Genomic DNA, 25,518 nt, shown 5'->3' on the forward strand with positions numbered 1-25,518 from the left:
CCATGGGGCCCGGCCGGGCTCAGCCCGAAGCGGTGACGTGGGTCTGACCTCCTGTGGGTTCACCACCCACAGAGGTAGTACTAGGGGGCTGGTGCAGTATGGATTGGGCGGCAGTCAAAGGCAGGGGCCTCAACGACCTGATCCCCGAACACAGCGGCTAGCTGTTGGGACATGGAATGAGCTTGTGCAGGAGGTTGAGAGGTACTGGCTAGAGATAGTCGGGCTCACCTCCATGCACAGCTTGGGCTCCGGAACCCAGCTCCTCGAGAGGGGCTGGACTCTCCACTTCTCTGGAGTCACCCACGGTGAGTGGCAGCGGGCTGGTGTGGGCTTGCTTATAGCTCCACAGCTCAGCTGCCAAGTGTTGGAGTTTACACCAGTGAACGAGAGGGTCGCCTCTCTGTGCCTTCGGGTCGGGGAGAGGGCTTTTGCTGTTGTTTGTGCCTACGGGCCGAATAGCAGTATAGAGTATTTGGCCTTCTTGGAGTCCCTGGGAGAGGTACTGAGAGGTGCTCAGACTGGGGACTCCATTGTTCTACTGGGGGACTTCAACGCTCACGTGGGCGATGACAGTGACACCTGGAGGGGCGTGGTGTTTTGTTATTGGACTTCTGTGCTGGTCACAGTTTGTCCATAACGAACACCATGTTCGAGCATAGGGGTGTCCATAAGTGCACGTGGCACCAGGACACCTTAGGTCGGAGATTGATGATTGACTTTGTTGTCGTTTAATCTGATCTCCGGCCCTATGTCTTGGACACTCAGGTGAAGAGAGGGGCTGAGCTGTCAACTGATCACCACCTGGTGTTGAGTTGGATCCGCTGGCAGAGGAGGAAGCCTGACAGACCTGGCAGGCCCAAATATATGGTGAGGGTCTGCTGGGAACATCTGGCTGAGCACTCTGTCGGGGAGGTCTTTAACTCCCAGCTCCGGGAGAGCTTCTCCCAGCTCCCGAGGGAGGCGGGGGACATTGAGTCTGAGTGGACCATGTTCTCTGCCTCCATTGTTGACACGGCTGTTCGGAGCTGTGGCCGCAAGGTCTCCGGTGCCTGTCGTGGCGGCAATCCCCGAACCCGGTGGTGGACACCGGAAGTAAGGGATGCTGTCAAGGTGAAGGAGTCCTATCGGGCCATGTTGGCCTCCAGGAATCCTGAGGCAGCTGACGGGTATCGGCAGGCCAGGCGTGCCGCAGCTCGGGCAGTTGCGGAGGCAAAAACTTGGAACTGGGAGGAGTTCGGTGAGGCCATGGAGGAGGACTATCGGTCAGCCTCAAAGAAATTCTGGCAAACCGTCCGGCGCCTCAGGAGGGGGAAGCAGTACTCTGCCAACACTGTTTACAGTGCGGGTGGGGAGCTGTTGACCTCGACTGAGGATATTGTCGGGCAGTGGAAGGAATACTTCAAGGATCTCCTCAATCCCACTGTCAGGTCTTCCATTGAGGAAGCGGAGGCTGATGACTCAGAGGTGGACTCGTCCATTACCCAAGCTGAAGTCACTGAGGTGGTTTGCAAGCTCCTCGGTGGCAAGGCACCGGGGGTGGATGAGATCCGCCCTGAGTATCTCAAGTCTCTGGATGTTGTGGGGCTGTCTTGGCTGACACGCCTCTGCAACATCGCATGGCAGTTGGGGACAGTGCCTCTGGAGTGGCAGACCGGGGTGGTGGTCCCTTTTTTCAAGAAAGGGGACTGGAGAGTGTGCACCAATTATAGGGGAATCACACTTCTCAGCCTCCCCGGGAAGGTTTACTCCAGGGTACTGGAGAGGAGAATTCGGCCAATAGTCGAACCTCAGATCCAGGAGGAACAATGCGGTTTTTGTCCTGGTCGTGGAACACTGGACCAGCTCTATACCCTTCACAGGGTGATCAAGGGTTCATGGGAGTTTGCCCAACCAGTCCATGTGCTTTGTGGATCTGGAGAAGGCATTCGACCATGTCCCTCGTGGTATTCTGTCGGGGGGTGCTTCGGGAGTATGGGGTTCGGGGCTCTTTGCTAAGGGCTGTCCAGTCCCTGTACGAACGGAGGAGGAGTCTGGTTTGCATTGCCGGCAGTAAGTCAGACCTGTTCCCAGTGCATGTTGGACTCTGGCAGGGCTGCCCTTTGTCACCGGTTCTGTTCATAATTTTTATGGACAGAATTTCTAGGTGCAGCCAGGGGCCCGAGGGTGTCCTGTTTGGGAACCAAAGGATTTCATCTCTCCTTTTTGCGGATGATGTTGTCCTGTTGGCTTCTTCAAACCAGGACCTTCAGCATGCACCGGGGCGGTTTGCAGTCGAGTGTGAAGTGGCTGGGATGAGAATCAGCACCTCCAAGTCTGAGGCCATGGTTCTCGACCGGAAAAGGGTAGCTTGCCCTCTCCAGGTTGGTGGAGAAGTCCTGCCTCAAGTGGAGGATTTTAAGTATCTCGGGATCTTGTTCAAGAGTGAGGGAAGGATGGCACGTGAGATTGATAGGCGGATCGGTGCAGCCTCCGCAGTGATGCGGTCGCTTTACCAGTCTGTCGTGGTGAAGGAGCTGAGCCAAAAGGCGAAGCTCTCGATTTACCAGTCGATCTACGTTCCGACTTTCACCTATGGTCATGAGCTTTGGGTAATGACCGAAAGAACAAGATCGCAGATACAAGCGGCCAAAATGGAGTTTCCTTCGCAGGGTGGCTGGGCACTCCCTTAGAGATAGGGTGAGAAGCACAATCACTCGGGAGGAACTCGTAGTAGAGCCGCTGCTCCTCCACATCGAGAGGCATCAACTGAGGTGGTTTGGGCATCTCTTTCGGATGCCTCCTGGACACCTCCGTGGGGAGTTGTTCCAGGCATGATCCCCCGGGAGGAGGCCCCGGGGAAGACCCAGGATACGCTGGAGGGACTATGTCTCTTGGCTGGCCTGGGAACGCCTCGGTGTTCTTCCCGAGGAGCTGGCCGAGGTCTCTGGGGAGAGGGAAGTTTGGGCTTCCATGCTCAGACTGCTGCCTCCGCGACCCAGCTCCGGATAAGCAGATGAAGATGAGATGAGATGAACATTGAAAGTCTAGAGCAAGATATTTTGTTATTTTACAAATAATAATACTTCAGATATTGTTTTAATAATAATAATAATAATAATAATAATAAGTATCACTGTATAAATGATAGTGTAAATAGCTCTGTAACTAGCTAGATGTCCTTGGGGTTGTTGAGACATGGAGGGCCAGGAATACCATCTAGCCCACAGTTTAGGTTGGAGTCCTTTGAGAGTAAATATCGGGTTCCCAAAAGCTGATGTCAGGAAAAATTCTTTCCACAAAGTAGGTTTTCTTGCTTTTGTAGTTAGTTTTTTAATGGTTCTTCTGTGTCAGGACTCTTCGGGAAAAAGAAGGTACAGGTAGTCGTCGACTTATGACCTATGCAACTTATGACCGATCGACTTTACGACTGTCTGGTTATGACTGGCAAGTGTTTCCCAGCTGAGCTAGCTGAACGTATGACAGTTTCCGTCCCAGCTCCCGGCAGCACCTCTTGCTGCGTACAACAGTTTCCGCCCCAGCTCCAGGCGCACGCGCAATCTCTCTCGCGCTCCCTCGCGCACTCCGTCATACAGTTTCCGCCCCAGCTCCTGGTTTATGAAACGAGCAAATCCTCCCGCCAGCTCGAGCACTGCAACAGCTGATGATGACGTAGACGACCCACAGCCAAGCACCAGTGATGCCAGCGGTCACTAAGTTTTGTATTTTGCTATGTTTTACATTTGTATTTTGGTGTATTTCAAACTAAAATGTTTTCTATTTTTCACACCTGTATTTCGTATTTTTTGTTTTGCACATATTAAACGAATTGTACTGTACGCAGTGTAGTATGCAGTGTTTGACTTAAACCAAATAATGAGCCATGGTAATGAAATAAGAAAATGTTGATAAAATAAAGACTTTAAGATCATTACATATCACAATATACTTACGTTCATTTAACGTAGGCCGACTTACGACCAGATCGGTTTACGACCGGTCAGTCGTAACCAAACGCAGTCGTAAGTCGACGACTACCTGTATATTCCAACACGTAGCGAACACTAACACTAGGCCACAAATCTGCACCATCACTCCAGATGTTTTGAGGAATTTTGTATGGATTATAACCGCTAATAAACTCTAATTTCCATGTATATCTATCCTTCGCTTCTTTCTGACTAAGACTTAGTAAAGCTTTTTTAGCTGTAGTTTTCTTTGGATAACAGCAACAGACGCCGGACATCTTCGCTTGGCGAGAGTATGTCAACAAAGTTTGCTTGTCCCCCAGGTATACAGTAGCAATGGTTGCTAACATAAATGTGACATCAGTGCAAGGGGTCTATTAAATAGCGAGGGTGACAGTGGGGGGCTGGTCTTCTGGTAAAGTTGACTCCCTGCTCACATCTGTATTGTGGCCTCACCAGATGGAACTAGGTACCATTTTTATGATGGTCTTTCGTGTGACCTGAGGACAAGTAGAACTCGCAATCTCATGGTCGAGAGGCGGACACACTAACCACTTGGCCAGCTCGCGGTCAATTTATAATAGTAGATCTAACTAATTTAAAAAAAAAAAAGTATGAAGGAAAGTATATTAAAGATTATAGTACCTTCATAAGAGTAGCCCATAAGACGACCCCCCATGTCATCCCCCATCACGATGTTTTACTGTAGACAGTTCACATTGCCCAACCCTAGCATTAACCATCATACTCTGTAAATTCTGTAATCATTCGAGAATAAACACGGTCACCAGTGTGGAAGTCGAGCACTAAGGAAATGTGGAAACAATTCCTTGTTGCGAAGTTAAAAAGATCACTCTTCGTTTATTTATTTCAACACCACCACTCCACTTCCATGCTGTCACAGAACACACAACACAATTAGCTCCTTCTCACCAGTAGAGTGACCTCTGGTGGCCTGTACTGTTCACTACAGTACATCACCTCAATACAGCATGTCTGTATCAGTTTTACAGAAAAAGGAGCATCTGCATTTTTGACGGTATTGAAAATCGTACCATCAGGATTTCTAAATAACCCGGTAAACTCTTTAAAAAGTAAAACACAGTGTATTCTGGATTTTAAAAGCCAAAGGCGTGTACAACATAAATAATGTCAGCAGATAGATAGATGATAGATAGATCGATACTTTAATGACCCAAAAGGAAATTTAGACATCCCATAGTTCTTAAGACACATACTTATGCTGTACATTCAACACACACAAGGACAAAGAAAAACACAACACCAATGGAATGGACAGTCATGGTGAATGCATATTCCACATTCAGTCACTGAGAGTGCACCAATAGGGGGATAGTGCAAAGGATGGGTCAAAGTGTCCATTAGTTTATAGGGATGAGGCATAAAAATCACAGTCTGTATTTATAGTGCAAAAAAAAAAAAAAGTCAGAACAGGAAAGTACTGATTACTGCACTGGCTGAACATAAGGAATATTTGCTTAAATTCAGGCATAAAAACAGGTGAATTCCCAAAAAAACGGAACTCAAACCCAGTAGTCCATTTTTCCCTACCCCTTCAGGGAAGAGTTAAAAAATTGAATGGCCCGGGGAACAAAAGATTTTCTCAGCCTGTCTGTTAAGCATGACAGAGAGAGCAGTCTGCCATTGAAGAGGCTTTTCTGCCTGTTCAATGTGCTGTATAGGGGATGGTGCTCATTGTCCATAATTAGCAGGAGTTTGCTGAGGGTCCTTCTCTCAACTATCGATGCTATGGGCTCTAGCTCAGCGCCAATCACAGAGCCAGCTTTTCTCACCAGTCTGTCTATATGTCCAGAGTCCCTCCTCTTGGCACTGCCGCCCCAGCATACCACAGCATAGAAGAGAACGCTGGCGATGACAGACTGGTAAAACATCAGCAGGAGTTTACTGCAGATGTTAAAAGACCACAGCCTTCTCAGGAAATAGAGTTGACTCTGCCCCTTCTTGTAAAGTGCATCTGTGTTAGCTGTCCAGTCCAGTTTATTATCCAGGTGCAGCCCCAGGTACTTGTAGGACTTAATTACTTCCACATTGACCTCCTCAGTGGAGACTGGGAGTGGAGGGGAGCTGGACCTCCTATAATCCACCACCATCTCCTTGGTCTTGGAGGTATTCAGCATCAGATGGTTTGCCCTGCACCATTCCACAAAGTCCTTCACCAGGTTCCTGTACTCCCTTTCTTGTCCATCCCTGATACATGCCACAATAGCTGTGTTGTCAGAGAACTTCTGCATATGGCATAGCTCAGAGTTGCAACTAAAATCTGACGTGTAGAGGGTGAACAAAATAGGAGAGAGGACAGTTCCTTGTGGGGCACCCGTACTACTGATCACAGTCCCAGAGACACAGTCCTTCAGCCTCACAAACTGTGGTCTCATGGTAAGGTAGTCTGTTATCCAGGAGACTAGGTGTGGGCCTACCCTCATCTGCAGTAGCTTATCTCTCAACAGGGGGGCTGAATGGTGTTAAAGGCACTGGAGAAGTCGAAAAACATGATTCTCACAGCACCATTTCCTCTGTCTAGATGAGAGTAAGCTCTGTGCAGCAGGCAGATGATGGCATCATCCACTCCTACTTTATCCTGGTATCCGAACTGTATCTGATCGAGTGCATGACTGACTTGGGGTCTGAGGAGGTGCAGTAGTAGCTGCTCCATTGTCTTCATTATGTGGGAGGTTAAGGCAACAGGCCTAAAATCATTCAGTTCACTGGGATGTGGCTTTTTAGGAACTGGGATGAGGCATGATGTCTTCCACAATGTTGACACCCTCCCAAGATGTAGGCTGAGGTTGAAGACACATTGTAAAGGCTCATCTAGTTCAGCCGCACATACTTTCAGGAGTCTGGGGCACACTCTGTCTGGTCCAGCGGCCTTCCTAGGCTGCAGTTTCCTGAGCTTACGCGTCACCATCTCTGATGTTATGGAGACAGCAGGGGGAGGAAGCTTCCGGTGAACAGGCTGGAGGTTGTTGATTGGTGTGCATGGAACACTGAGTGAGGTAGCTGCCGGGGAGGGGGAGGGGGGCATCAATGGTAGAGGAAAGCAGTGAGGGGTGAGTGTGGGGTGATGTACGGGTAGCCCCAGCCAATGGAGGAGGTTGGGGGGTGGTGCTGGGGCAGACAGCTGCATCAAAACGATTATAAAAATGATTGAGCTGATTTGCCCTCTCCACATTACCCTGCACTACACTGCTGGTCTTTTTGCAGCCTGTGATGGCTCTCAACCCATTCCAAACCTCCCTCATGCTGTTATTCTGCAACTTTTCCTCCACCTTTCTGCTATATTTCTCCTTTGCCTCTCTCAGCCTGACCTTGAGCTCCCTTTGCATGCACCTCAGCTCTATCTGGTCACAATCCTTGAACGCCCTCTTCTTATTATTAAGGAGGTCCTTGAGGTCACTGGTTATCCAAGGCTTATTGTTGGGAAAGCAGCGTACAGTTCTGATGGGAACAACAATGTCCATACAAAAGTTCAGATAATCAGTTATGCAGTAAGTAGCCCCCTCAATATCCTCCCCATGTGATTCCTGCAGCACCCTCTAGTCAGTGCACTCAAAACAGTCCTTCAGAGCATCCTCTACCTCAGGGGACCATACCCTGAATGAACATGTGGTGATTGGCTGTCTGCGCACACATGGAATGTACTGTGGCTGCAGAAAAAACAAGTTATGGTCTGATTTACCCAGCGGAGGCAGTGGAACGTCCTTGTAAGCTTCCCTCACATTGGCATACATGAGGTCAATTGTACGATTTTTCGTGCAATTGACCCCATGCAGATGTACTAACAATGTAAAGCACCACAAGATTTTTAACTTCCAGTGAAAAATGAAGCAGACTATATAATTTTGTCAATTATGTCACAGTGATGTATCAAATGTACAACCATTTCTTTACTTTTCACCTAAAAGGTGTTAAGGTTCATGTCAGGGGTGTGTGCTCATTTAGGACGCAGCCCACTGAAAGACACAAGGGTGTTATAGTTCACATCAAGCGGGCGTGTGCTTATTTAGGACGCAGCCCATTTAAGGAAGCGAGGGCGTTACAGTTCACACCAAGCGGGTGTGTGCTCATTTAGGACGCAGCCCATTTAAGGAAGCGAGGGCGTTATGGTTCACGCCAAGGGTGTGTGTGCTCATTTAGGATGCAGCCCATTCAAGGAAGCGAGGGCGTTATGGTTCATACCAAGGGGGGTGTGCTCATTTTGGATGCAGCCCATTTAAGGAAGCGAGGGCGTTATGGTTCACACCAAGGGGGGTGTGCTCATTTAGGATGCAGCCCATTTAAGGAAGCGAGGGCGTTATGGTTCAAGCCAAGGGGTGTGTGCTCATTTAGGATGCAGCCCATTCAAGGAAGCGAGGGCGTTATGGTTCATACCAAGGGGTGTGTGCTCATTTAGGATGCAGCCCATTCAAGGAAGCGAGGGCGTTATGGTTCACACCAAGGGGGGTGTGCTCATTTAGGATGCAGCCCATTTAAGGAAGCGAGGGCGTTATGGTTCAAGCCAAGGGGTGTGTGCTCATTTAGGATGCAGCCCATTCAAGGAAGCAAGGGCATTATGGTTCACACCAAGGGGTGTGTGTGCTCATTTAGGGTACAGCCCATTTAAGGAAGCGAGGGCGTTACGGTTCACACCAAGCGGGCATGTGTTCATTTAGGACAGCCCATTTAAGGACGCGAGGGCGTTACGGTTCACACCGGGGGTGGGGTGGGGGGGTGCTCATTTAGGACGCAGCCCATTTAAGGAAGCGAGGGTGTTACGGTTCACACCAAGCGGGCGTGTGTTCATTTAGGACACAGCCCATTTAAGGACGCGAGGGCGTTACGGTTCACACCGGGGGTGGGGTGGGGGGGTGCTCATTTAGGACGCAGCCCATTTAAGGAAGCGAGGGCGTTACGGTTCACACCAAGGGGTGTGTGCTCATTTAGGACGCAGCCCATTTAAGGAAGCGAGGGCGTTACGGTTCACACCAAGGGGTGTGTGCTCATTTAGGACGCAGCCCATTTAAGGAAGCAAGGATGTTGTGGTTCACACCAAGGGGGTGTGTGCTCATTTAGGACGCAACCCATTTAAGGAAGTGAGGGCATTAATCTTTTAGGTTTTTGTTTTTGAATTCTAGCCCATAAGCCCCTCCTTCTCCCCTTCTGTATTTTCACATTTTTAATTATTTATCAGTCATGTATCTTTTAATGATATAGTGTTCTATTTAAGCTTTTCTTGTAATAAATGCTATACCCTTTGCCATTTATAATTGTACACTTTTACTATTTTATACGGTTGCCATTTTTTAAAGCACTTTGAACTGCTTTTTGTATGAAAGGTACCCTATAAATATAGATATTTATAATAAGTGTTTACTCTATAATAAAATCATTTTCAGGCTGAGATATTTTGTACAATGTTCTGCAGTATTTATTTGCCTCCCTGAACTAAAGGACTAATGAAGTGGAATGAACCGGAAATTAACGACAACCTGAATTCTTACTCACGTCTGAAAATCCTCCCATAATTCCTTGTTCTGGACTCGTTCGATGGTCAGGATGCTAAAGTCCTTCATAGTTTTGTTGAAAAGTTCTTGTACCTTGACATGGTCCTTGTGAGATGCGTTAATTAAGACGCGCTGTAATTAAATGAGGCGAAGAAATAGATCAAATACAGGCTGAAGAAACGAATATTTTAAAACATTAACAGGACATGAGATTGTACCTGAAATCCAGATTCAGGAATTGCAGATTTATCCCAAAAACCTGGGACACCTTTATGAGAGCTGGAGGTTGGACCTCTTCTGTTAAAAAGAATAAAAGAGGCATCACCTATTGGAATATGTGAAAAGGTTTTGTGCAGCCATTGACTATTGAGGTATTTCACCTGACGTCACAGGGTCACGTGACGCCCCGGTGTCCACCATTTTGGACGGCAAGCTAGCTAATGTCAACAACAGTAGCTAGTATGTTACTGTAGCAATATTTACGTTCAGTCATTTGGATGACTGTTAAAACCTTTCAGTCTCAAGTTTTTCCTTTACTGGATTTACTAGTTTACTGAGCTAGCGCGCGATGGCTCCCGGCCCGGCCGGAGAGCGCGCGATGGCTCCCGGCCCGGCCGGAGAGCGCGCGATGGCTCCCGGCCCGGCCGGAGAGCGCGCGATGGCTCCCGGCCCGGCCGGAGAGCGCGCGATGGCTCCCGGCCCGGCCGGAGAGCGCGCGATGGCTCCCGGCCCGGCCGGAGAGCGCGCGATGGCTCCCGGCCCGGCCGGAGAGCGCGCGATGGCTCCCGGCCCGGCCGGAGAGCGCGCGATGGCTCCCGGCTTGGCCGGAGAGCGCGCGATGGCTCCCGGCTTGGCCGGAGAGCGCGCGATGGCTCCCGGCTTGGCCGGAGAGCGCGCGATGGCTCCCGGCCCGGCCGGAGAGCGCGCGATGGCTCCCGGCTTGGCCGGAGAGCGCGCGATGGCTCCCGGCCTGGCCGGAGAGCGCGCGATGGCTCCCGGCTTGGCCGGAGAGCGTGCGATGGCTCCCGGTTTGGCCGAGCGCGCTAGCTCAATAAACTAGTAAATCCAGTAAAGGAAAAACTTGAGACTGAAAGGTTTTAACAGTCATCCAAATGACTGAACGTAAATATTGCTACAGTAACATACCAGCTACGATGTTGTTGACATTAGCTACTGCTAACAGCTAGCTGCTAGTACACTGCTACAACACAGACACCGACCCTAATAATACAGTTCTTGGTCATTGCCTGGTAACAGCAAATTTATAACGGGCCATGTCTCAACAGACTAAGAAGTTATTTCAATGACATTTAATAACATTTTGTTTATCCTGAGGACCGAAAGTAAATGAAAATGTGAACAAACCTTAGCTGTAATCAGATGGCGACCACCGGCTCCAGGGACGACCCGCTGATGTAGGCATGTTACCCAGCCTGACACAAAATATTTGTAGGCATCCAAACTCTTATACGCTTTCAGATCAATACCTGTGTATGGCGATGGGTTTTTAACGACATAGGTATACAGATCCTGTGGGCCGAAGTCAGGTAAAGACGAGGGCTTCGTGTACTTCCGTACGTCAGTGAACAATCCTGGTGGAAGCAGGTAAACATCGTTCTCTAAGCCTGCTAACCTCAATTTTTGCAAATACCTCTCCCTCTGCTCACCCTGTAAATGCCCTACATCACTGGATAGTGAAGGTGTTTTCTGCATCTCGCTCCTTTTTCTTTTATGTTTTTCGTTTGTCGCCTTCCTCGCATTCAAACTGATTCGAGCCGTGCCGTCCAAAATGGCAGCATCACATGACTTGGTCACGTGAGTGAAATACCTCAATAGAAAAACATGAAAGGTTGAACTGTTTTACGTTTCCTTAATTATAAACAGAAGTATTTATACGTGTGCTATACTGTATGTGCATGGTATTATGTGAATCGTTTTTTGTCAAATTTCTTACCTGGTTCTAGCAGTCCGGATATCATAAGGAGAAACAAAGAACGGCCGCCGTCTAACTTCTCTCTCTGTGTTACTCACTTCATTCCTCTGCTTCATATCTTTATTAAAAAAAAAACAAAAAGCCCCCACATATACAGTATATTATACAGTATATCCACATACACAGTATATGGGTCCGTCTCAGAAACTGGTCTCTCATTTGGGACATTATGGTCAAAAAATAAATTTTCTAATTTTACTATTTTTTTGCATTTACCGAACACTCAATGTTTCTTTTGTCATGTTTAATAAGAAAAAAAGATAGCATCTTCCTTTATCTGGCCTCCACTGTGGAAAATTTTTCTGATTACAGTTCAAATGCTTTTGTAAAATTGATTTACATATAAAATAACTCCATCATGAAGAATTAAAGCCCCTCCTTCACAAATGAGTGAAAATATTGAATAAATGTCCTCTTTTTGGTTATTTGGGTTAAAAATGCCAAATTATGATGACTGAATTGATTATTCACTTAAATATGAATAATATGATACATTTTGGGTATTTGATATGGTGAAATAGGACACAATGGAAAAATCAAGAACACACTGGAAAGATGAGAATAACGGCGGTGGTAAAAGAACAGCGACTGTACCGGCTGAAGGTCGCGCGGGTCTCTGCTGCGGCGCACGAGCAACGGGACATCACTACCGCACTGGATGGAGCGTGAGGCAGGGGCGGGGCAAAATGACTGGCCGTAGATTCTATCAAAAGTTCGATCTAAATTGACCATGGTTGCAAAATATTGGCCAAAAATACGCAAACACTACGAAATATGAAAGTAAGATGAAAAAGAAACATTCTATTGCCTTATACTGCAAGACTAAAACAAAATAAAACTGTCAAAACTCACCTTTTCAGTGATAACGTCCGAACAGATCACCCGCGTAACAGAAAGACCGCAAATGGAAGCACGATCAACTTCTAACTGCTGGAGAGGAAAATTCCATTCTATACATGCAAATTGTTACTGTGTGTCCTTCCCCGCACACAAATAATACGCTACGGTAAAAAATAGACCAGAACCTCATTTTATAGCTCAGAAATTCATACAAGACCAGCTACCATCGTAACATATTCTGTAAGAAACATATTCTATACCTAACTTTCAGCTTTCATTTTAAAAATCAAAATCGTAGACTTATAAGTACATTTTTATATGGCGTAGTGATTTTAAGTTCCTACTTTTGGTGAGGTAGTGACCTTGACCCTGAGGCTTTCTGTTTAGATCAAAACACACGATCGTATTGGTTTTGGGTCTGCGGGAAATGGAGTTAGAACGGTGATCAACTATTTTGCATGATGTTTTATTACGGTTATGATTATTCTGTGAGCGCAACAATCCTTAGGTGGATAAAGTTACAACTTAAAATACAATTAGTGATACATGTAGACTTTTTAGTGGACTACAACTTTTTTAAGGGAACGCGATGTAGTCAACCATTTATCATGTCCCAGATCAAGCCGCCATTTTTCCACAAATTTGCAGAATTTTTGCCAAATTCTGAATAGAGTATTCACATCAAAGATTTAGTTTTATCTGTATTATTTCTTTCATCATTTTATTTCAAATTAAAACCAACATCACCATTCAAAACCGTATAGTTTATTGACTGAGTACATTTAGTGGGGTACCCCCACAGTACCCAGTTTCTGAGACAGACCCATATATATTCGAATCTTGCATTTTAATAAAATGTATTGCATGACCATACCTCTAAAATTCAGCTCATAAAACTCTTTACCAGCAGTAAATTTAAACACATCATGGGTGTTGTCCTCCAGGAAACGGAGGTATTTTTCCTCCACTTCATCACTGGTGATGGAGGACATTCGATGCATCTCCTTCTGTAATTTCAGAAGAAAAAAATGAAATGTTAATCTAAAGCAGAAAAAACTCCAAGGCATAGAATGTTGCCCAGTCATCTATACAGTAAGTAAAAAATGTAAATAGTTTTTAGGGCTGTCAAACAATTAAAAAAATTAATCGCGATTAATCTCAGAATTTCATATAGTTAATCGCGATTAATCGCATTTTTTAAAATCTATGTAAATGAATAAGGCTTTTAAAGTGAAATGTTACAATTAAAATGGTGAACACATTTTATGCTAAAAGTACTTGTTAAAAACTGCTGGGACAAGAGAAAATGGTAAGGGAGTTTATTCACTCACACACTAGGCAGTACTGAACATACAAAACACAAAATTGGATTTTGTGATGGATTAGGGAGCTGTAGTCTCAAATATAAAACATGTAGTCACATACTACTGTGTCTCAGTTCAGACATGTGTGACAAAAGAAAATAAAAATGAAATAAAACTTCAGTTGTGCTGGAGTTGTATTCAGTCACAGCCTATAGGACTTTACAGTACTGTGCAAACAAAAATAAATTGCAGTTGGACTTCAATAAAGACATTTAGTGTCCTATCACAGTGCTACAGCATACTGACATCTCACTTTGCAAAAGTATAAGTGCATACCAAAACCAACTCAATCACCATAGACATATAAACATAGACGCCGCATTGAGCTGGTGGCCCCGTTGCTGGGATACGTCAGAGTGTCCGCCATATTGGATGTGGCAAATCTTCCCCGTAAACCAATGCAAGTAAATGGACTGAACTTCATAAAGCCCCTTTCTACAATAATATTTAACTCGATGCGTTTTATTCACCCATTAACACACGCGTATATATTTGGGAAACAAACAGGCATCAAAACAACACATATAACTTTTAATGTGATGGTTATAAACATACACGTCAACCTTTGGTCAATCAAACCTGTATAACCAACCTCCAAAATCCGTATTTCCCTTATAAAATCCGTATAAGATGCAAATTAAAATAATTTACCTAAAATTTGAATGATAATTAACAATGATGTATCCCAGTTACTTTTTATTCAATATTAATAACAATAAACCTTCAGAATGAATACAAAGCTCCAATGTTTGACAAAAACACAAACTGTTATCAGCGTAGTTACGAAGGAAATGCTTCGTTGTTTGGAGACAGGTTTCACCGAGCGGCTATTATGCGCGAGACTTCATATTAGCCACAAAGTCAGGAAAATCTGTTCGTAAAATTACGTTATAATGACCAAATACAATGAAAAGTATTTTTCCAGTCTCACCTGTGAAAGGTAATCCCATGTGATCTCGTTTGGACGGTAAACCTGTTGGTACAGTTAAACGCAGCACATGAATGAGGCATCTTTATTCTCTGCTACTGTCTAGACGCTATACGGTTGAAGAATCTCCACTTTGCCACATCCAATATGGCGGCGAGGATGACGTATGATTCTACGCAGAAGGCGGCGTCTATGTTTATATGTCTATGCTCAATCACACTCTACTTTTGAAATGAAACTTCCCGTTTAACAGACCTTTCTCCATCACTCACACTTACTCTTATTGAAGCAGCGCGCGACAAGCCTCAACAGGAACTGCGGGTGACTCGCAGGGCCAAATTAGAATTTGCGTTAACGGCACTATTTTTTTTAATCGCGATAAATTGAGATTGCGTTAACTTCGACAGCCCTAATAGTTTTATAACCGCTATAAAGAAAGTGGTACAGAAAAACAAATAAGCTTTTAACTTACAATTGATCCATACTGGATCCAGTTCTTATACTCATCCTCCCAGTACCAGATCCACTTCGTAGTGTGGCTGAAGGTGGGTTCAGTCACTGAAGACACTGTAGAGAGACGCCGCACCCTGTGAACTCCGTGCATCATTGAGTCAAAACACACAGGCTCACTGCCCACACTACCAGGAAAGACAGACAAAGAAAAGAGAGAATTTCTATAGCCTCAGTACATTTTGTTTGTAAAGTAAACAACCTTAAATGTGACTAGAAAGATGAATAAATGCTGAACTTTCTTTAGTCAGTATTATGTAAATGCATTGTCATGTCTGCACCTGTTCACGCTTAAGACTCCGTTTCCCAAAGTTCGCAGCAACCTTGAAACATGGCCACCACAGACTAAAACAACCATACTTAGTCTCCGGAGTACTAATAATCACTCCTACCTGTTCTGAATCACAGCCTCATTACCACTGTATATAAAAGCCTGTATATCAAAGGACTCTCAGTTCACACAAACATTGCGAACACCCAGTCTTCCCTTATCTGACTTTACCAAGCATTATTAGCAGAGTCCCATATGTACGTACAATGAACGGTGAATGTGTACACCACATGGAACCCGACCGTAAGTGCAAAGCAACAAATCTCAAAGACTTACGAAATTTGTGTCTTTATTTACGTGACATTACATTACAGGCATTTAGCAGACGCTCTTATTATCCAGAGTGACGTACGATGTACCCGGAGCAGTTGGGGGTCAGGTGCCTTGCTCAAGGGCACTTCAACCATTCCTGCTGGTGAATCGAATCTGATTCCTGCAGGGAATCAAACTGGTGACCTCCTGGTCCCAAAGCTGTTTCTCTAACCATTAGGCCATGGTGTCCCCATGAGATAGATGGGTTTGAGAGAGAGAGAGAGAGAGAGAGAGAGAGAGAGAGAGAGAGAGAGAGAGAGAGATAGATAGATAGATAGATAGATAGATAGATAGATAGATAGATAGATAGATAGATAGATAGATAGATAGATAGATAGATAGATAGATAGATAGATATCGGTTTTTATCCAGCGCTCATTTTTAATTTGTTTTAAAAAAAATAACATGGGATTATTTACTAACACATTTTATAGAAAGTATTCACAACAGTTTCATATGACAAGAGTGCTCTGAGAGCACAATCTCCCCCGCTGGCAACTCTGCCATAACTGTGGTAAAATGCAACTGAATTGAACAAAATTGCAATATGCGTATTGCCAACATATAACAGAATCCTGTCAAGTTTTGTGAAATTCCTCCAAAAATTGTGAGAGGAGCTGATTTCAGAAGGTGAGCACCCTTCCCGGGATGGACAGATGGACATCGCCACGACATAATCCCCCTTCAGGCCTTTCGGCCAGCGGGGGATAAAAACTTTTTGCCAAATTACATGAAATTCCTCCAAAAATTGTGAGGGAAGTTGATTTCAGAAAGCAAGCACACCTTGATGAAACTGCCAAAGTACAAGTTTGTTAATAATCAACGGTCAAAGTGTCATATAACAAGGCCTTTTGCCAAGCTTTGAGAAATTAGTTCAAAAATTGTGAGAGGAGTTGATTTCAGAAGGAAAACACACTCTCATGAAATTGGAAAATTATAATTGTGTTAATCAAGGGCCATAACTCTGGTAAAATACGACTGAATTGAACGAAATTACAATATGCGTATTACTGACATATAACAAAGAATCCCGCCAGGTTTTGTGAAATTCCTCCAAAAATTGGGAGAGGAGTTGATTTCAGAAGGTGAGCACCCTTTCCGGGACGGATGGATGGATGGATGGATGGATGGATGGATGGAAATCGCCATGACATAATATCCCTTCGGCATTACCCTTGTGCTCTTGGTTGTGCCCTCTCAATTACGCCCTCTTTACCCAGTCAGTGATTTTTTTTTCGTCTTCTAGTCAGAGTCGCCTTTGTGCTGTATTATTTCCATTTTTTTTTTAAATAATGGATTTAAAAGGTGCTGTGTCAGAAAACAGAATCCAGGGACACATGTCGCCCCGGGGGCATTTTGAGTTATTGACAGATTCAGAAAGTACAGTTTCTAAGCTTTCCAATGATGCCTTCCATGTGGAGATCTGACAATATTTGAAGAATGTGTGGCCTTTTGAAAGTGTATACTTCTTAAAACAGACAAGGGAGAAAATCGCCCTCAAAGTTTTCCATCTCAGCTACTCTGGGTGCAGGGCGGGCACATAATGCTGCTCATCTGCATGACATTAAGAAAAGCCCTACCCCCTACGAGCTAGCACGATACTACTTTCATGTAAACAAAGATCACCACGTCAATTTTCCTTCCATGCAAAGTATGCCCAACACAATTATGAAGTACAAAAATAAGTCCTAAAGTATACTTTAACATTTTGTGGTTGAAAAATTACTCACACCGAAAGAAAGATAGCACAATGATGGCACAACTAACACAACACTAGTTTCATGTAAAGCCTCGGTCACAACCGGCCGTACAGTACGTGCTCCTATGGCCGGTCTACATGCAAAAAACGCAAGAAACGCACGGAGGGCGCGCATGAAACGCACGAGAGCGCGCGTGATGTGCTGATTTTCGAGCCGCAGACCGGCCGCAGAGGTTCTTTGTCATGTCAAACAAACTCTACGGGCGCTTACGTTTTTTTCAGGTTGCAAGACAAACTTACGGCCAACGCGCATCTTTCTCCGTGAACAAAAAAAAAAAAACGCAGCGATTTGGGAAACACCAAAAATCACACGGCCAAAAAATCGTACGTCCGGTTGTGACCTAGGCTTAACCAAACCACAACACTCTCCGTTACATGCAAAAATAACCACACAGCCTTAGATTAATAAACTTAACCCATCAGAAAGAGAAACGGCACCTTGCACACACCAGTGCCTCCGATGGAATGTAATCCTAGAACGGTCCGTGTATCATCCGATCATTCAAGTATTCCATTCAATCTGGAAAACGAGGTTGCGGGTTTTTTTTGCTAGAAATGGTGATCTCCGATGTAAATACCGTGCGTCTGTTTGCTTCGCGGTGTTTCAGCTCCTCTGCGCTCTGTTTAGCTTCCTCATTCCATAGTGAAATCACACGCCTGTATGCAGTTAAGTAGCCATGCGCTCAACTCGCATCATACAGCTGATTCGCGAAAAAAAACAACAAAAGACTTAAATCATCATGTGAATGGCCCATATGGTAATTTACCCACACCCCCCAGCAGGCTACAGTCCTGACAAAAACAAGACAATTTGCAACAAAAACTGTATGCTTTTCCAACAAAACAATCTATTATCTGAAATACTGATTGCATTCTTCAAGATCTCAACTTGCACATGATGGAAAAAAACAAAAATCACAAATTTCGAAAAAAAATGCTTCTTTTGCGATTATCTCGGATTCATTTCGGCCGACATGTGTCCCTGGATTCGGTGAGGGGTCACGGTATGTTTAAAGTTTAGGATTTTTTAAAATATCCAAACTATGATAAAAATATGTTCCAGAAATTTGTCCCAGATATGTTTTAATAGCTCCTTGGTCTTTATGACCAAACAGTTTAACTAAGGCAGGCATTTTATGACTTTCACACCTGTGGCTCTTGGTCGGATTGCAGTAATCTCTTTCTATCACTCCGTTGTCAGGTAAGTCGATCCAAACGTCATCCACCTCCACCTCCCACTTATATGGAAGGCTAAAATGGACTCTCCAGCATTTATCTGCAATTAACACAAGTATCAAATTGGAGTCAAGATTCTTTTCCATGAAAATAGGTCTCCAGTTAGTCAATAAACTACTCAGTACTGGAAGGTCTAAATTGTAAACCTTTCCTAATGTTATCTGTTAAAGCCTTAGTCCAAAATAATGTGTACATGATTGTAATGCAAATATTACGGAAGCTGCGAGAGGCCCTTCATATAATCTTTTTTTATTCACCTTGTTATCCCGAGATAACGACATAATTAATTCAGGATGTCGAGAAAACAACACAACTAATTCGAGATCTCGAGAAAACAAAACAATTATTCCGTGATCTCGAGAAAACAAGACAATTATTCCGTAATCTCGAAAAAACAAAACAATTATTTCATAATCTCGAGAAAACAGCTGAGATTTCTAGCAGAGCTGCGCCCCCTGTGGGTCAGACAACGAAGACTTAGAAATTGGCGGACATGTAACAGAGCAGAAATGGCTTTTTACGATGCCTTGAGAGAGAGGGCCAGTCTTCTGCGGAGGTGCCGCGGACTAATTTTGAAATTATCCCTTACTAAAAGACTTAATGCAATCTCTCCCTGTGTCAACCCCTGATCAAAATATTGCCTTATTAGGTGATCGATTATTCCAGACATTCTAATGACCAAAGTTGCGTCTATACAGAATGAGAAATAGCCCCAAAGTCAGCATATCACAAGTCTCTTGGCGGACCTGAATGAACCATTTCTCAGCTGTTTACTCGAGATCATGAAATAATTGTTTTGTTTTCTTGAGATCTCGAAATAACGGTTTTGTTTTCTCGAGATCTCGAATTAGTTGTGTTGTTTTCTCAAGATCCTGAATTAATTATGTCGTTATCTCGGGATAACAAGGTGAATAAAAAAAAAAAAAGGATTATATGAAGGGCCTCTCTCGGCTTCCGTAAAATATAAATATCTTCTGTACATCTCAAATTTATGGCTTTAGTTTGCAATTTTTGTGAATTTTAGGTAATACAGTGTTTAGTTTTTGATGATTATTTTTCATTGTAACATGCTGGGTGTAAGTAAAATCATGTGACATCATGGATGTGATGTTTGTTAGGTTTTACGCAATGTCCCACATCATAAAACACAGTAGACGAGAGATAAAATGAGACCGAATTTTTCATGCATTCTGTGACAGTTCTGTATCCTCTTCAAATGAAGAAAAGATGAATTTTTAAGGACTTTCAGTTCATTGGTTAGAATGTTGATCATTAAATCTAAATATTAATTAAATGATATAAAGTCAATTAAAAGTACACACAGCTGCTGCTGTCCGCTTGATGCAAAAGAAACCTGATCTCCTGTGTTTGCCTGTGGAGGTTTTCCTGCTTTCTGGTTTGCTGATATCAGCATCAGAAATGAAAGATGCTGGTTGAAGCAATACATGTTAATTTCTGAGAAAATCAGTACACAACAGTGTTGTATTTGGGTGTGATTTTAGCTGGTTGTAGTGTGTCTGTTCATATGGAACATCATCCACCAACTCCCCATGACCCCTCTGTTCTACAACTCCAAATTAGGAAAAGTTGGGACGGTATGTTGAAATTGAAATTAAAACTGAGAACAATGATTTGTAAATAATCTTTGACCTGTATTGCACTGAAAACAATACAACAGCACATTATTTGACGTTTTACCTCATGAATTTTACTGTTGTTGTTTTTTTTTTTTCAAAATAAACACATTTCAATTTTGATTCTTGTGACACATTTCAAAAAAAGTTGGGACAGTAAAGCATTTACTACTTTAAAATGTTGCCATTCCTTCTCACAACACTTAAGAGATGTCTAGGAACTGAAGACACCAAGTGATGAAGTGTTTCAGGTGTTATTTTGTCCCATTCTTCCTGCAAAAAGGTCTTAAGGTGTGCAGCAGTATGGGGTTGTCATTGTCATATTTTTCATTTCAAAATTCACCACACATTTTCTATTGAGGGGCGGCATGGTGGTGTAGTGGTTAGCGCTGTCGCCTCACAGCAAGAAGGTCCGGGTTCGAGCCCCGTGGCCGGCGAGGGCCTTTCTGTGCGGAGTTTGCATGTTCTCCCCGTGTCCGCGTGGGTTTCCTCCGGGTGCTCCGGTTTCCCCCACAGTCCAAAGACATGCAGGTTAGGTTAACTGGTGACTCTAAATCAGGGGTCGGCAACCTTTGAGACATCGAGTGCCAGTTTCAAATTTTCTAGTCAATGAGTGTGCCACTATCAACAATAATGGTAAAATGACACAAACTACAGGAAAATTTCCAACAAATGGAATTTTGGAATTTTATTATACATAGGCATGCATATGAGTATTCCTTACAGATAAATAGATTGTTGTGCTCAGACACAATTTCACATTTTGCTTGTAGGCCTATAATCTGCTCCAAAATCAAAGTAAAAAAACAACAACAACGACAACAAAAAAAAAGTTAACAGCAAAAAATACATCTACCAAAGACTATGATAACCAGATGATTGTATAACCCAAAATAGAACTGATAGTTGGATTTGTATTTTGTATTTTTTTTTCTCTGAATGTTTCAACTTCTCTGTCTCTGTTTTCTCCTCTGTGATGCTGAGGAGGACCCTCATGCACCCGTGTGTGTGTGTGTGTGAGTGTGTGTGTGTGTGTGTGTGATTATACATAGAATCTTACTGTATTAATCTTCTTATAAAATTCTTCTTCTTATAAACACCTTATAAACATCTTATAAACATCTTATGACTCAACAATTAAAGAAACCTCTCATAACTCATTTTAACAAAGGCCAGTGACGCATAAAAATGCATCACAAACGAAATGGCCACAACATTTTATATAAGCAAACAGCAACGTATTTAACTAATCGGTGTGGGCTGAGGCTAAAATGAATCATATCAATTAATTAATTAATATATCTTGCCTACCAGTCAGTGTGATCCCTGTCCTTGCTTTTCTTGGCTGAGCTTTTTTATCTGGGGTTCGTAGTTTGTCACTTTTAATTGTAAACATGCCTCAGAATGGTCCGTCATCAAACGGCTGCGGGTGGGGCTGAGCACGCTTTTCATGTGCGAAAATACCTGCTCACACAGGTATGTTGAGCCGAACACTGACAAGAGGGCCAATGCAATGTTCTTGAGACAGCCGAACTTCTCTGGTGCACGTTTGATTGATTCGGCTCTATTGGCAGGGTCTTTATATGTCTTCTCATGGTTTGTCTCGAAATGCCGCTTAACGCTGGAAGTTCGGCACACAACGTTTTCACAGCACAAGGTACATACAGCACGATCTTTGACGAAAACAAAACCATATTCTTCCGTCCAGGAGGGCTGAAATGCCCTAGCTTTAGTTTTTTTAGCCGGAGGCTCTGTCATCTCTGCACTTGTAACGCTATCAGGTAACTTTGATTTTGATGCACGCTAGGCTAATTGTACACATGGGTCTCTGGGAAAGTAGGCGGGAGCTGGGTGGAGAGCGCTGTGGAGTGAATGCGGTTGGAAGATCATGCTGTCACTCAGAGATTTTTTTTTTTGCTGATACTGGTCCAGTGTTGTGCGTGCCAGTGATTATGCCGCCGCGTGCCAGCAGTGGCACGCGTGCCATAGGTTGCCGACCCCTGCTCTAAATTGACCGTAGGTGTGAATGTGAGTGTGAATGGTTGTCTGTGTCTATGTGTCAGCCCTGTGATGACCTGGCGACTTGTCCAGGGTGTACCCCGCCTTTCGCCCGTAGTCAGCTGGGTTAGGCTCCAGCTTGCCTGCGACCCTGTAGAACAGGATAAAGCGGCTACAGATAATGAGAGATGAGATGAGATTTTCTATTGAGGACAGAGGGGGCAGGCACCCTCTTCTTCCACAGCCATGCCTTTGTAATGTGAGCAGAATGTACCGGTAGTTTTGCATTATCTTGTTGATATCTCCCTGGAAAAGATGTCTTGAAGGTAGAATATTTTGCTCCAAAATCCCAGTGTACTTTTTTGCATTAATGCTCCATTGCAGATGTGTAAGTTACCTTAACCAAGGGCACTGACGCAACCCCATTCTATGACAGACCCTGGCTTTTGGACTTGTTGCTGGTAACAGTCTTGATGGTCCTTTACATTTTTGGTCTGGAGCACATGGCATCCATTTCTTACAAAAAAGACCTGTAATACTGATTTGTCTGACCACAATACACATTTCCACTGCTATGGATGAATGATGTGCTGTTTGAGGGATCAGAGGGATCAGATGTGCAGTGCCGTCTGAGGGATCGAAGATCACAAGTGTTCAGATTAGGTTTGCACCCTTGTGCTTTATGTACTGAAATTCCTCCAGATTACTTGAATAATATTATGCACCACAGAGAGTGAAACAAGAAGACAGAGTCATCTATATCCTCTGCCCTGCCAGTAGGTTTGTTGGGAGTTTCTATCCATTGGCTTTATCCAGCCGAGAAACCACTCCATTATATGGTAAAACTCGTCATCATGCAAACAGTTATGCTTACATTTTCAAATTAGTGTTAATTCAGTCATAGCCGGAGTTCATAAATTCATTCCAATGCAAGGAAATTGGTTCATTTCTGTTAAGCATTAAAGGTCCCATGGCATGAAATTTTCACTTTCTGAGGTTTTTTAACGTTAAAATGAGTTCCTCTGACCTTCTTAAGTCACCCCAGTGGCTAGAAATTTCATAATGTGTAAACCAAACTATGCCCAATATTTGAGAATGGCGCGTCAAAACGGCGCGTTGAGAAGCTCTTCCCTTGCCGACGTCAGCAAGGGAGATGATCCCCACGCCCCCCCCTCTGGATTCCCACCCACTGTATGGATTGCCCGCCCAGCTCAAAAGTTACCACCAAACATGGAAATTGCGCTGTACATGGATGTGACAACACAGAAAAGAGTCTGTTTTTACTGCCGACGGGAGAGCCCCTGAAGACGCAGTGGCTTAATTTTATTTACTCCAATAATACGCCGTTGAGTCTACCTAAGACGGTGTATGTTTGTCGGAAGCATTTTCCTGATGAATGTTTCCACAACTTGGGACAGTACAGGGCAGGTTTTGCACATCAACTGTCACTGAAGCCTGGGTCCGTACCAAGCATCCCTGCCGCATCAGCCACAAACAGCGAACAAATAAGTGTATAACTGTTAAGTCGTTTTGCCGTGTTTTAAAATCGGTGCCACGTTAGCCTTGCAATGGCTACATTAGCTGTGCAGCTAACCGCTTCCTGCAGTTAGCCAGGTACTCTGCGCTACAAAACCAAAAAGCATGCAGCATGCTCTGTTATAATAGCCAATCAAAACAGTTTTTACAAAGACACCCACATTCTTTTTTTTAAGTCACTTGTTCATTTTATTTGTTTGTTCAGTAAAAACCCAAACATTTGTTGAATTTATTTTATTTCCTCGCGTCGCACCTTAATGACGTCAGCGTGCGGTATTTTTCCCTTCGCGGTTTGTTCCTTCTCTCTCGCCATAGTAAGACACCCACATCCGCTTGTTCTGACCCACTGGAGGTAGCGTCACAGTGCTGTTAGCCAATCAGAGGTAACACGTTTACATGTCATGAATATTAATGATAAGACCCGCCCCCACCCTCTACCCTTCCCCGCCTCCTGCTTCTCATTAGCAAAACGACGCACTGGGAAAAGCGCTGAAATGGGGCTTTCTCCCAGGACGCTATATCTACGTGCCGAGGGTTCATTTCGAGAAAGGCTGCGGATATAACATCCGGAAACCTCCACGAGCCCGTTTAAAGCATCAACAAACCACCATGCCATGGGACCTTTAAAGATGTTTTACTTGTGTAACTACCATATTGGTTTCAGTACACATGGAAATACTGTATTGGATATAATATGCGTCCTGCTCCAATAAGCTACCACGCAACAAAAACCTGTATAACTGCAACAAGTGCAGACGCCAATCTAAATGTTTTCCTTTTTTTTAAAAAATTCTAATTAGAATAAAAAAAACAGGGATTTATTACATCCAATACAGTATATGCCAAACTTCGTTTGGGCGGGGGATAATATCCAAATCCCTTCCTATCTTTCTTTGAGGAACATTGTTTTTAAACATTTCAATAATTTTCTCACAAATTTGTTAACAAGCTGGAGATCCTCAGCTCATCTTTGCTCCTCAAACGCTAGGCCTTTCCTGGATACTGATTTTGTGCCAGATCATGGTTACAATCACCTGTTGACATCACCTGTTTCAAACTGCATCATTATTTAATTGTTTTACCTCATTACTAGTTGTAAATTGGCCATATCACAAGTTTTTTGGAATATGCTGAAGGCCTGAAACGCAGGAATGAATGTACACCGCCCTGCCAAAAAAAAAAAAAAGTTGTGCACTCTAATATTTAGTTGGACCGCCTTGAGCTTTGATTACAGCATGCATTCACCATGGCATTGCTTCAATAAACTTATGCAATGTCACAACATTTATTTCAGTCCAGCGTTGTATTAATTTTTCACAGAAAGCTTGTGTTGATGACGGGAGAGTTGAACCTCTGCGTAAAGTCTTCTCCAGCATCCCAAAGATTCTCAATGGGGTTAAGGTCGGGACTCTGTGGTGGCTAATTCATGTGTGAAAATGATTCCTCGTGCTTCCTGAACCACTCTTTCACAATCTGAGCCTTAATTTTATGTCTGTGCTATCAGGAAAGAAAAAAATCCATTGATGTGGTGATAACCTGGTTATCCAGTACATTCAGATCATCAGCTGACTTCATTTTATTGCCCCATAACGTTGCTGAGCCTCAATG

At 43.9% G+C, this 25,518-nt stretch overlaps 1 protein-coding gene across 1 annotated transcript in view; it reads right to left on the bottom strand.

The window, feature by feature from the left end:
- LOC132869607 (protein mono-ADP-ribosyltransferase PARP12-like) overlaps window positions 1–25,518 on the bottom strand; it is a 46,366-nt gene that overhangs the window by 10,582 nt on the left and 10,266 nt on the right. The window contains exons 5-10 of the mRNA XM_060902883.1: window positions 18,656–18,782; window positions 15,067–15,232; window positions 13,177–13,309; window positions 11,424–11,520; window positions 9,688–9,766; window positions 9,471–9,601 (exon numbers count right to left, since the gene is read on the bottom strand). Coding sequence (XP_060758866.1) covers window positions 9,471–9,601; window positions 9,688–9,766; window positions 11,424–11,520; window positions 13,177–13,309; window positions 15,067–15,232; window positions 18,656–18,782 — 733 coding nt within the window. The remainder of the gene's footprint in view (window positions 1–9,470; window positions 9,602–9,687; window positions 9,767–11,423; window positions 11,521–13,176; window positions 13,310–15,066; window positions 15,233–18,655; window positions 18,783–25,518) is intronic.

The sequence above is a fragment of the Neoarius graeffei genome, chromosome 21 (genome assembly GCF_027579695.1).
Source record: "Neoarius graeffei isolate fNeoGra1 chromosome 21, fNeoGra1.pri, whole genome shotgun sequence".
Classification (NCBI taxonomy): Eukaryota; Metazoa; Chordata; class Actinopteri; order Siluriformes; family Ariidae; genus Neoarius; species Neoarius graeffei.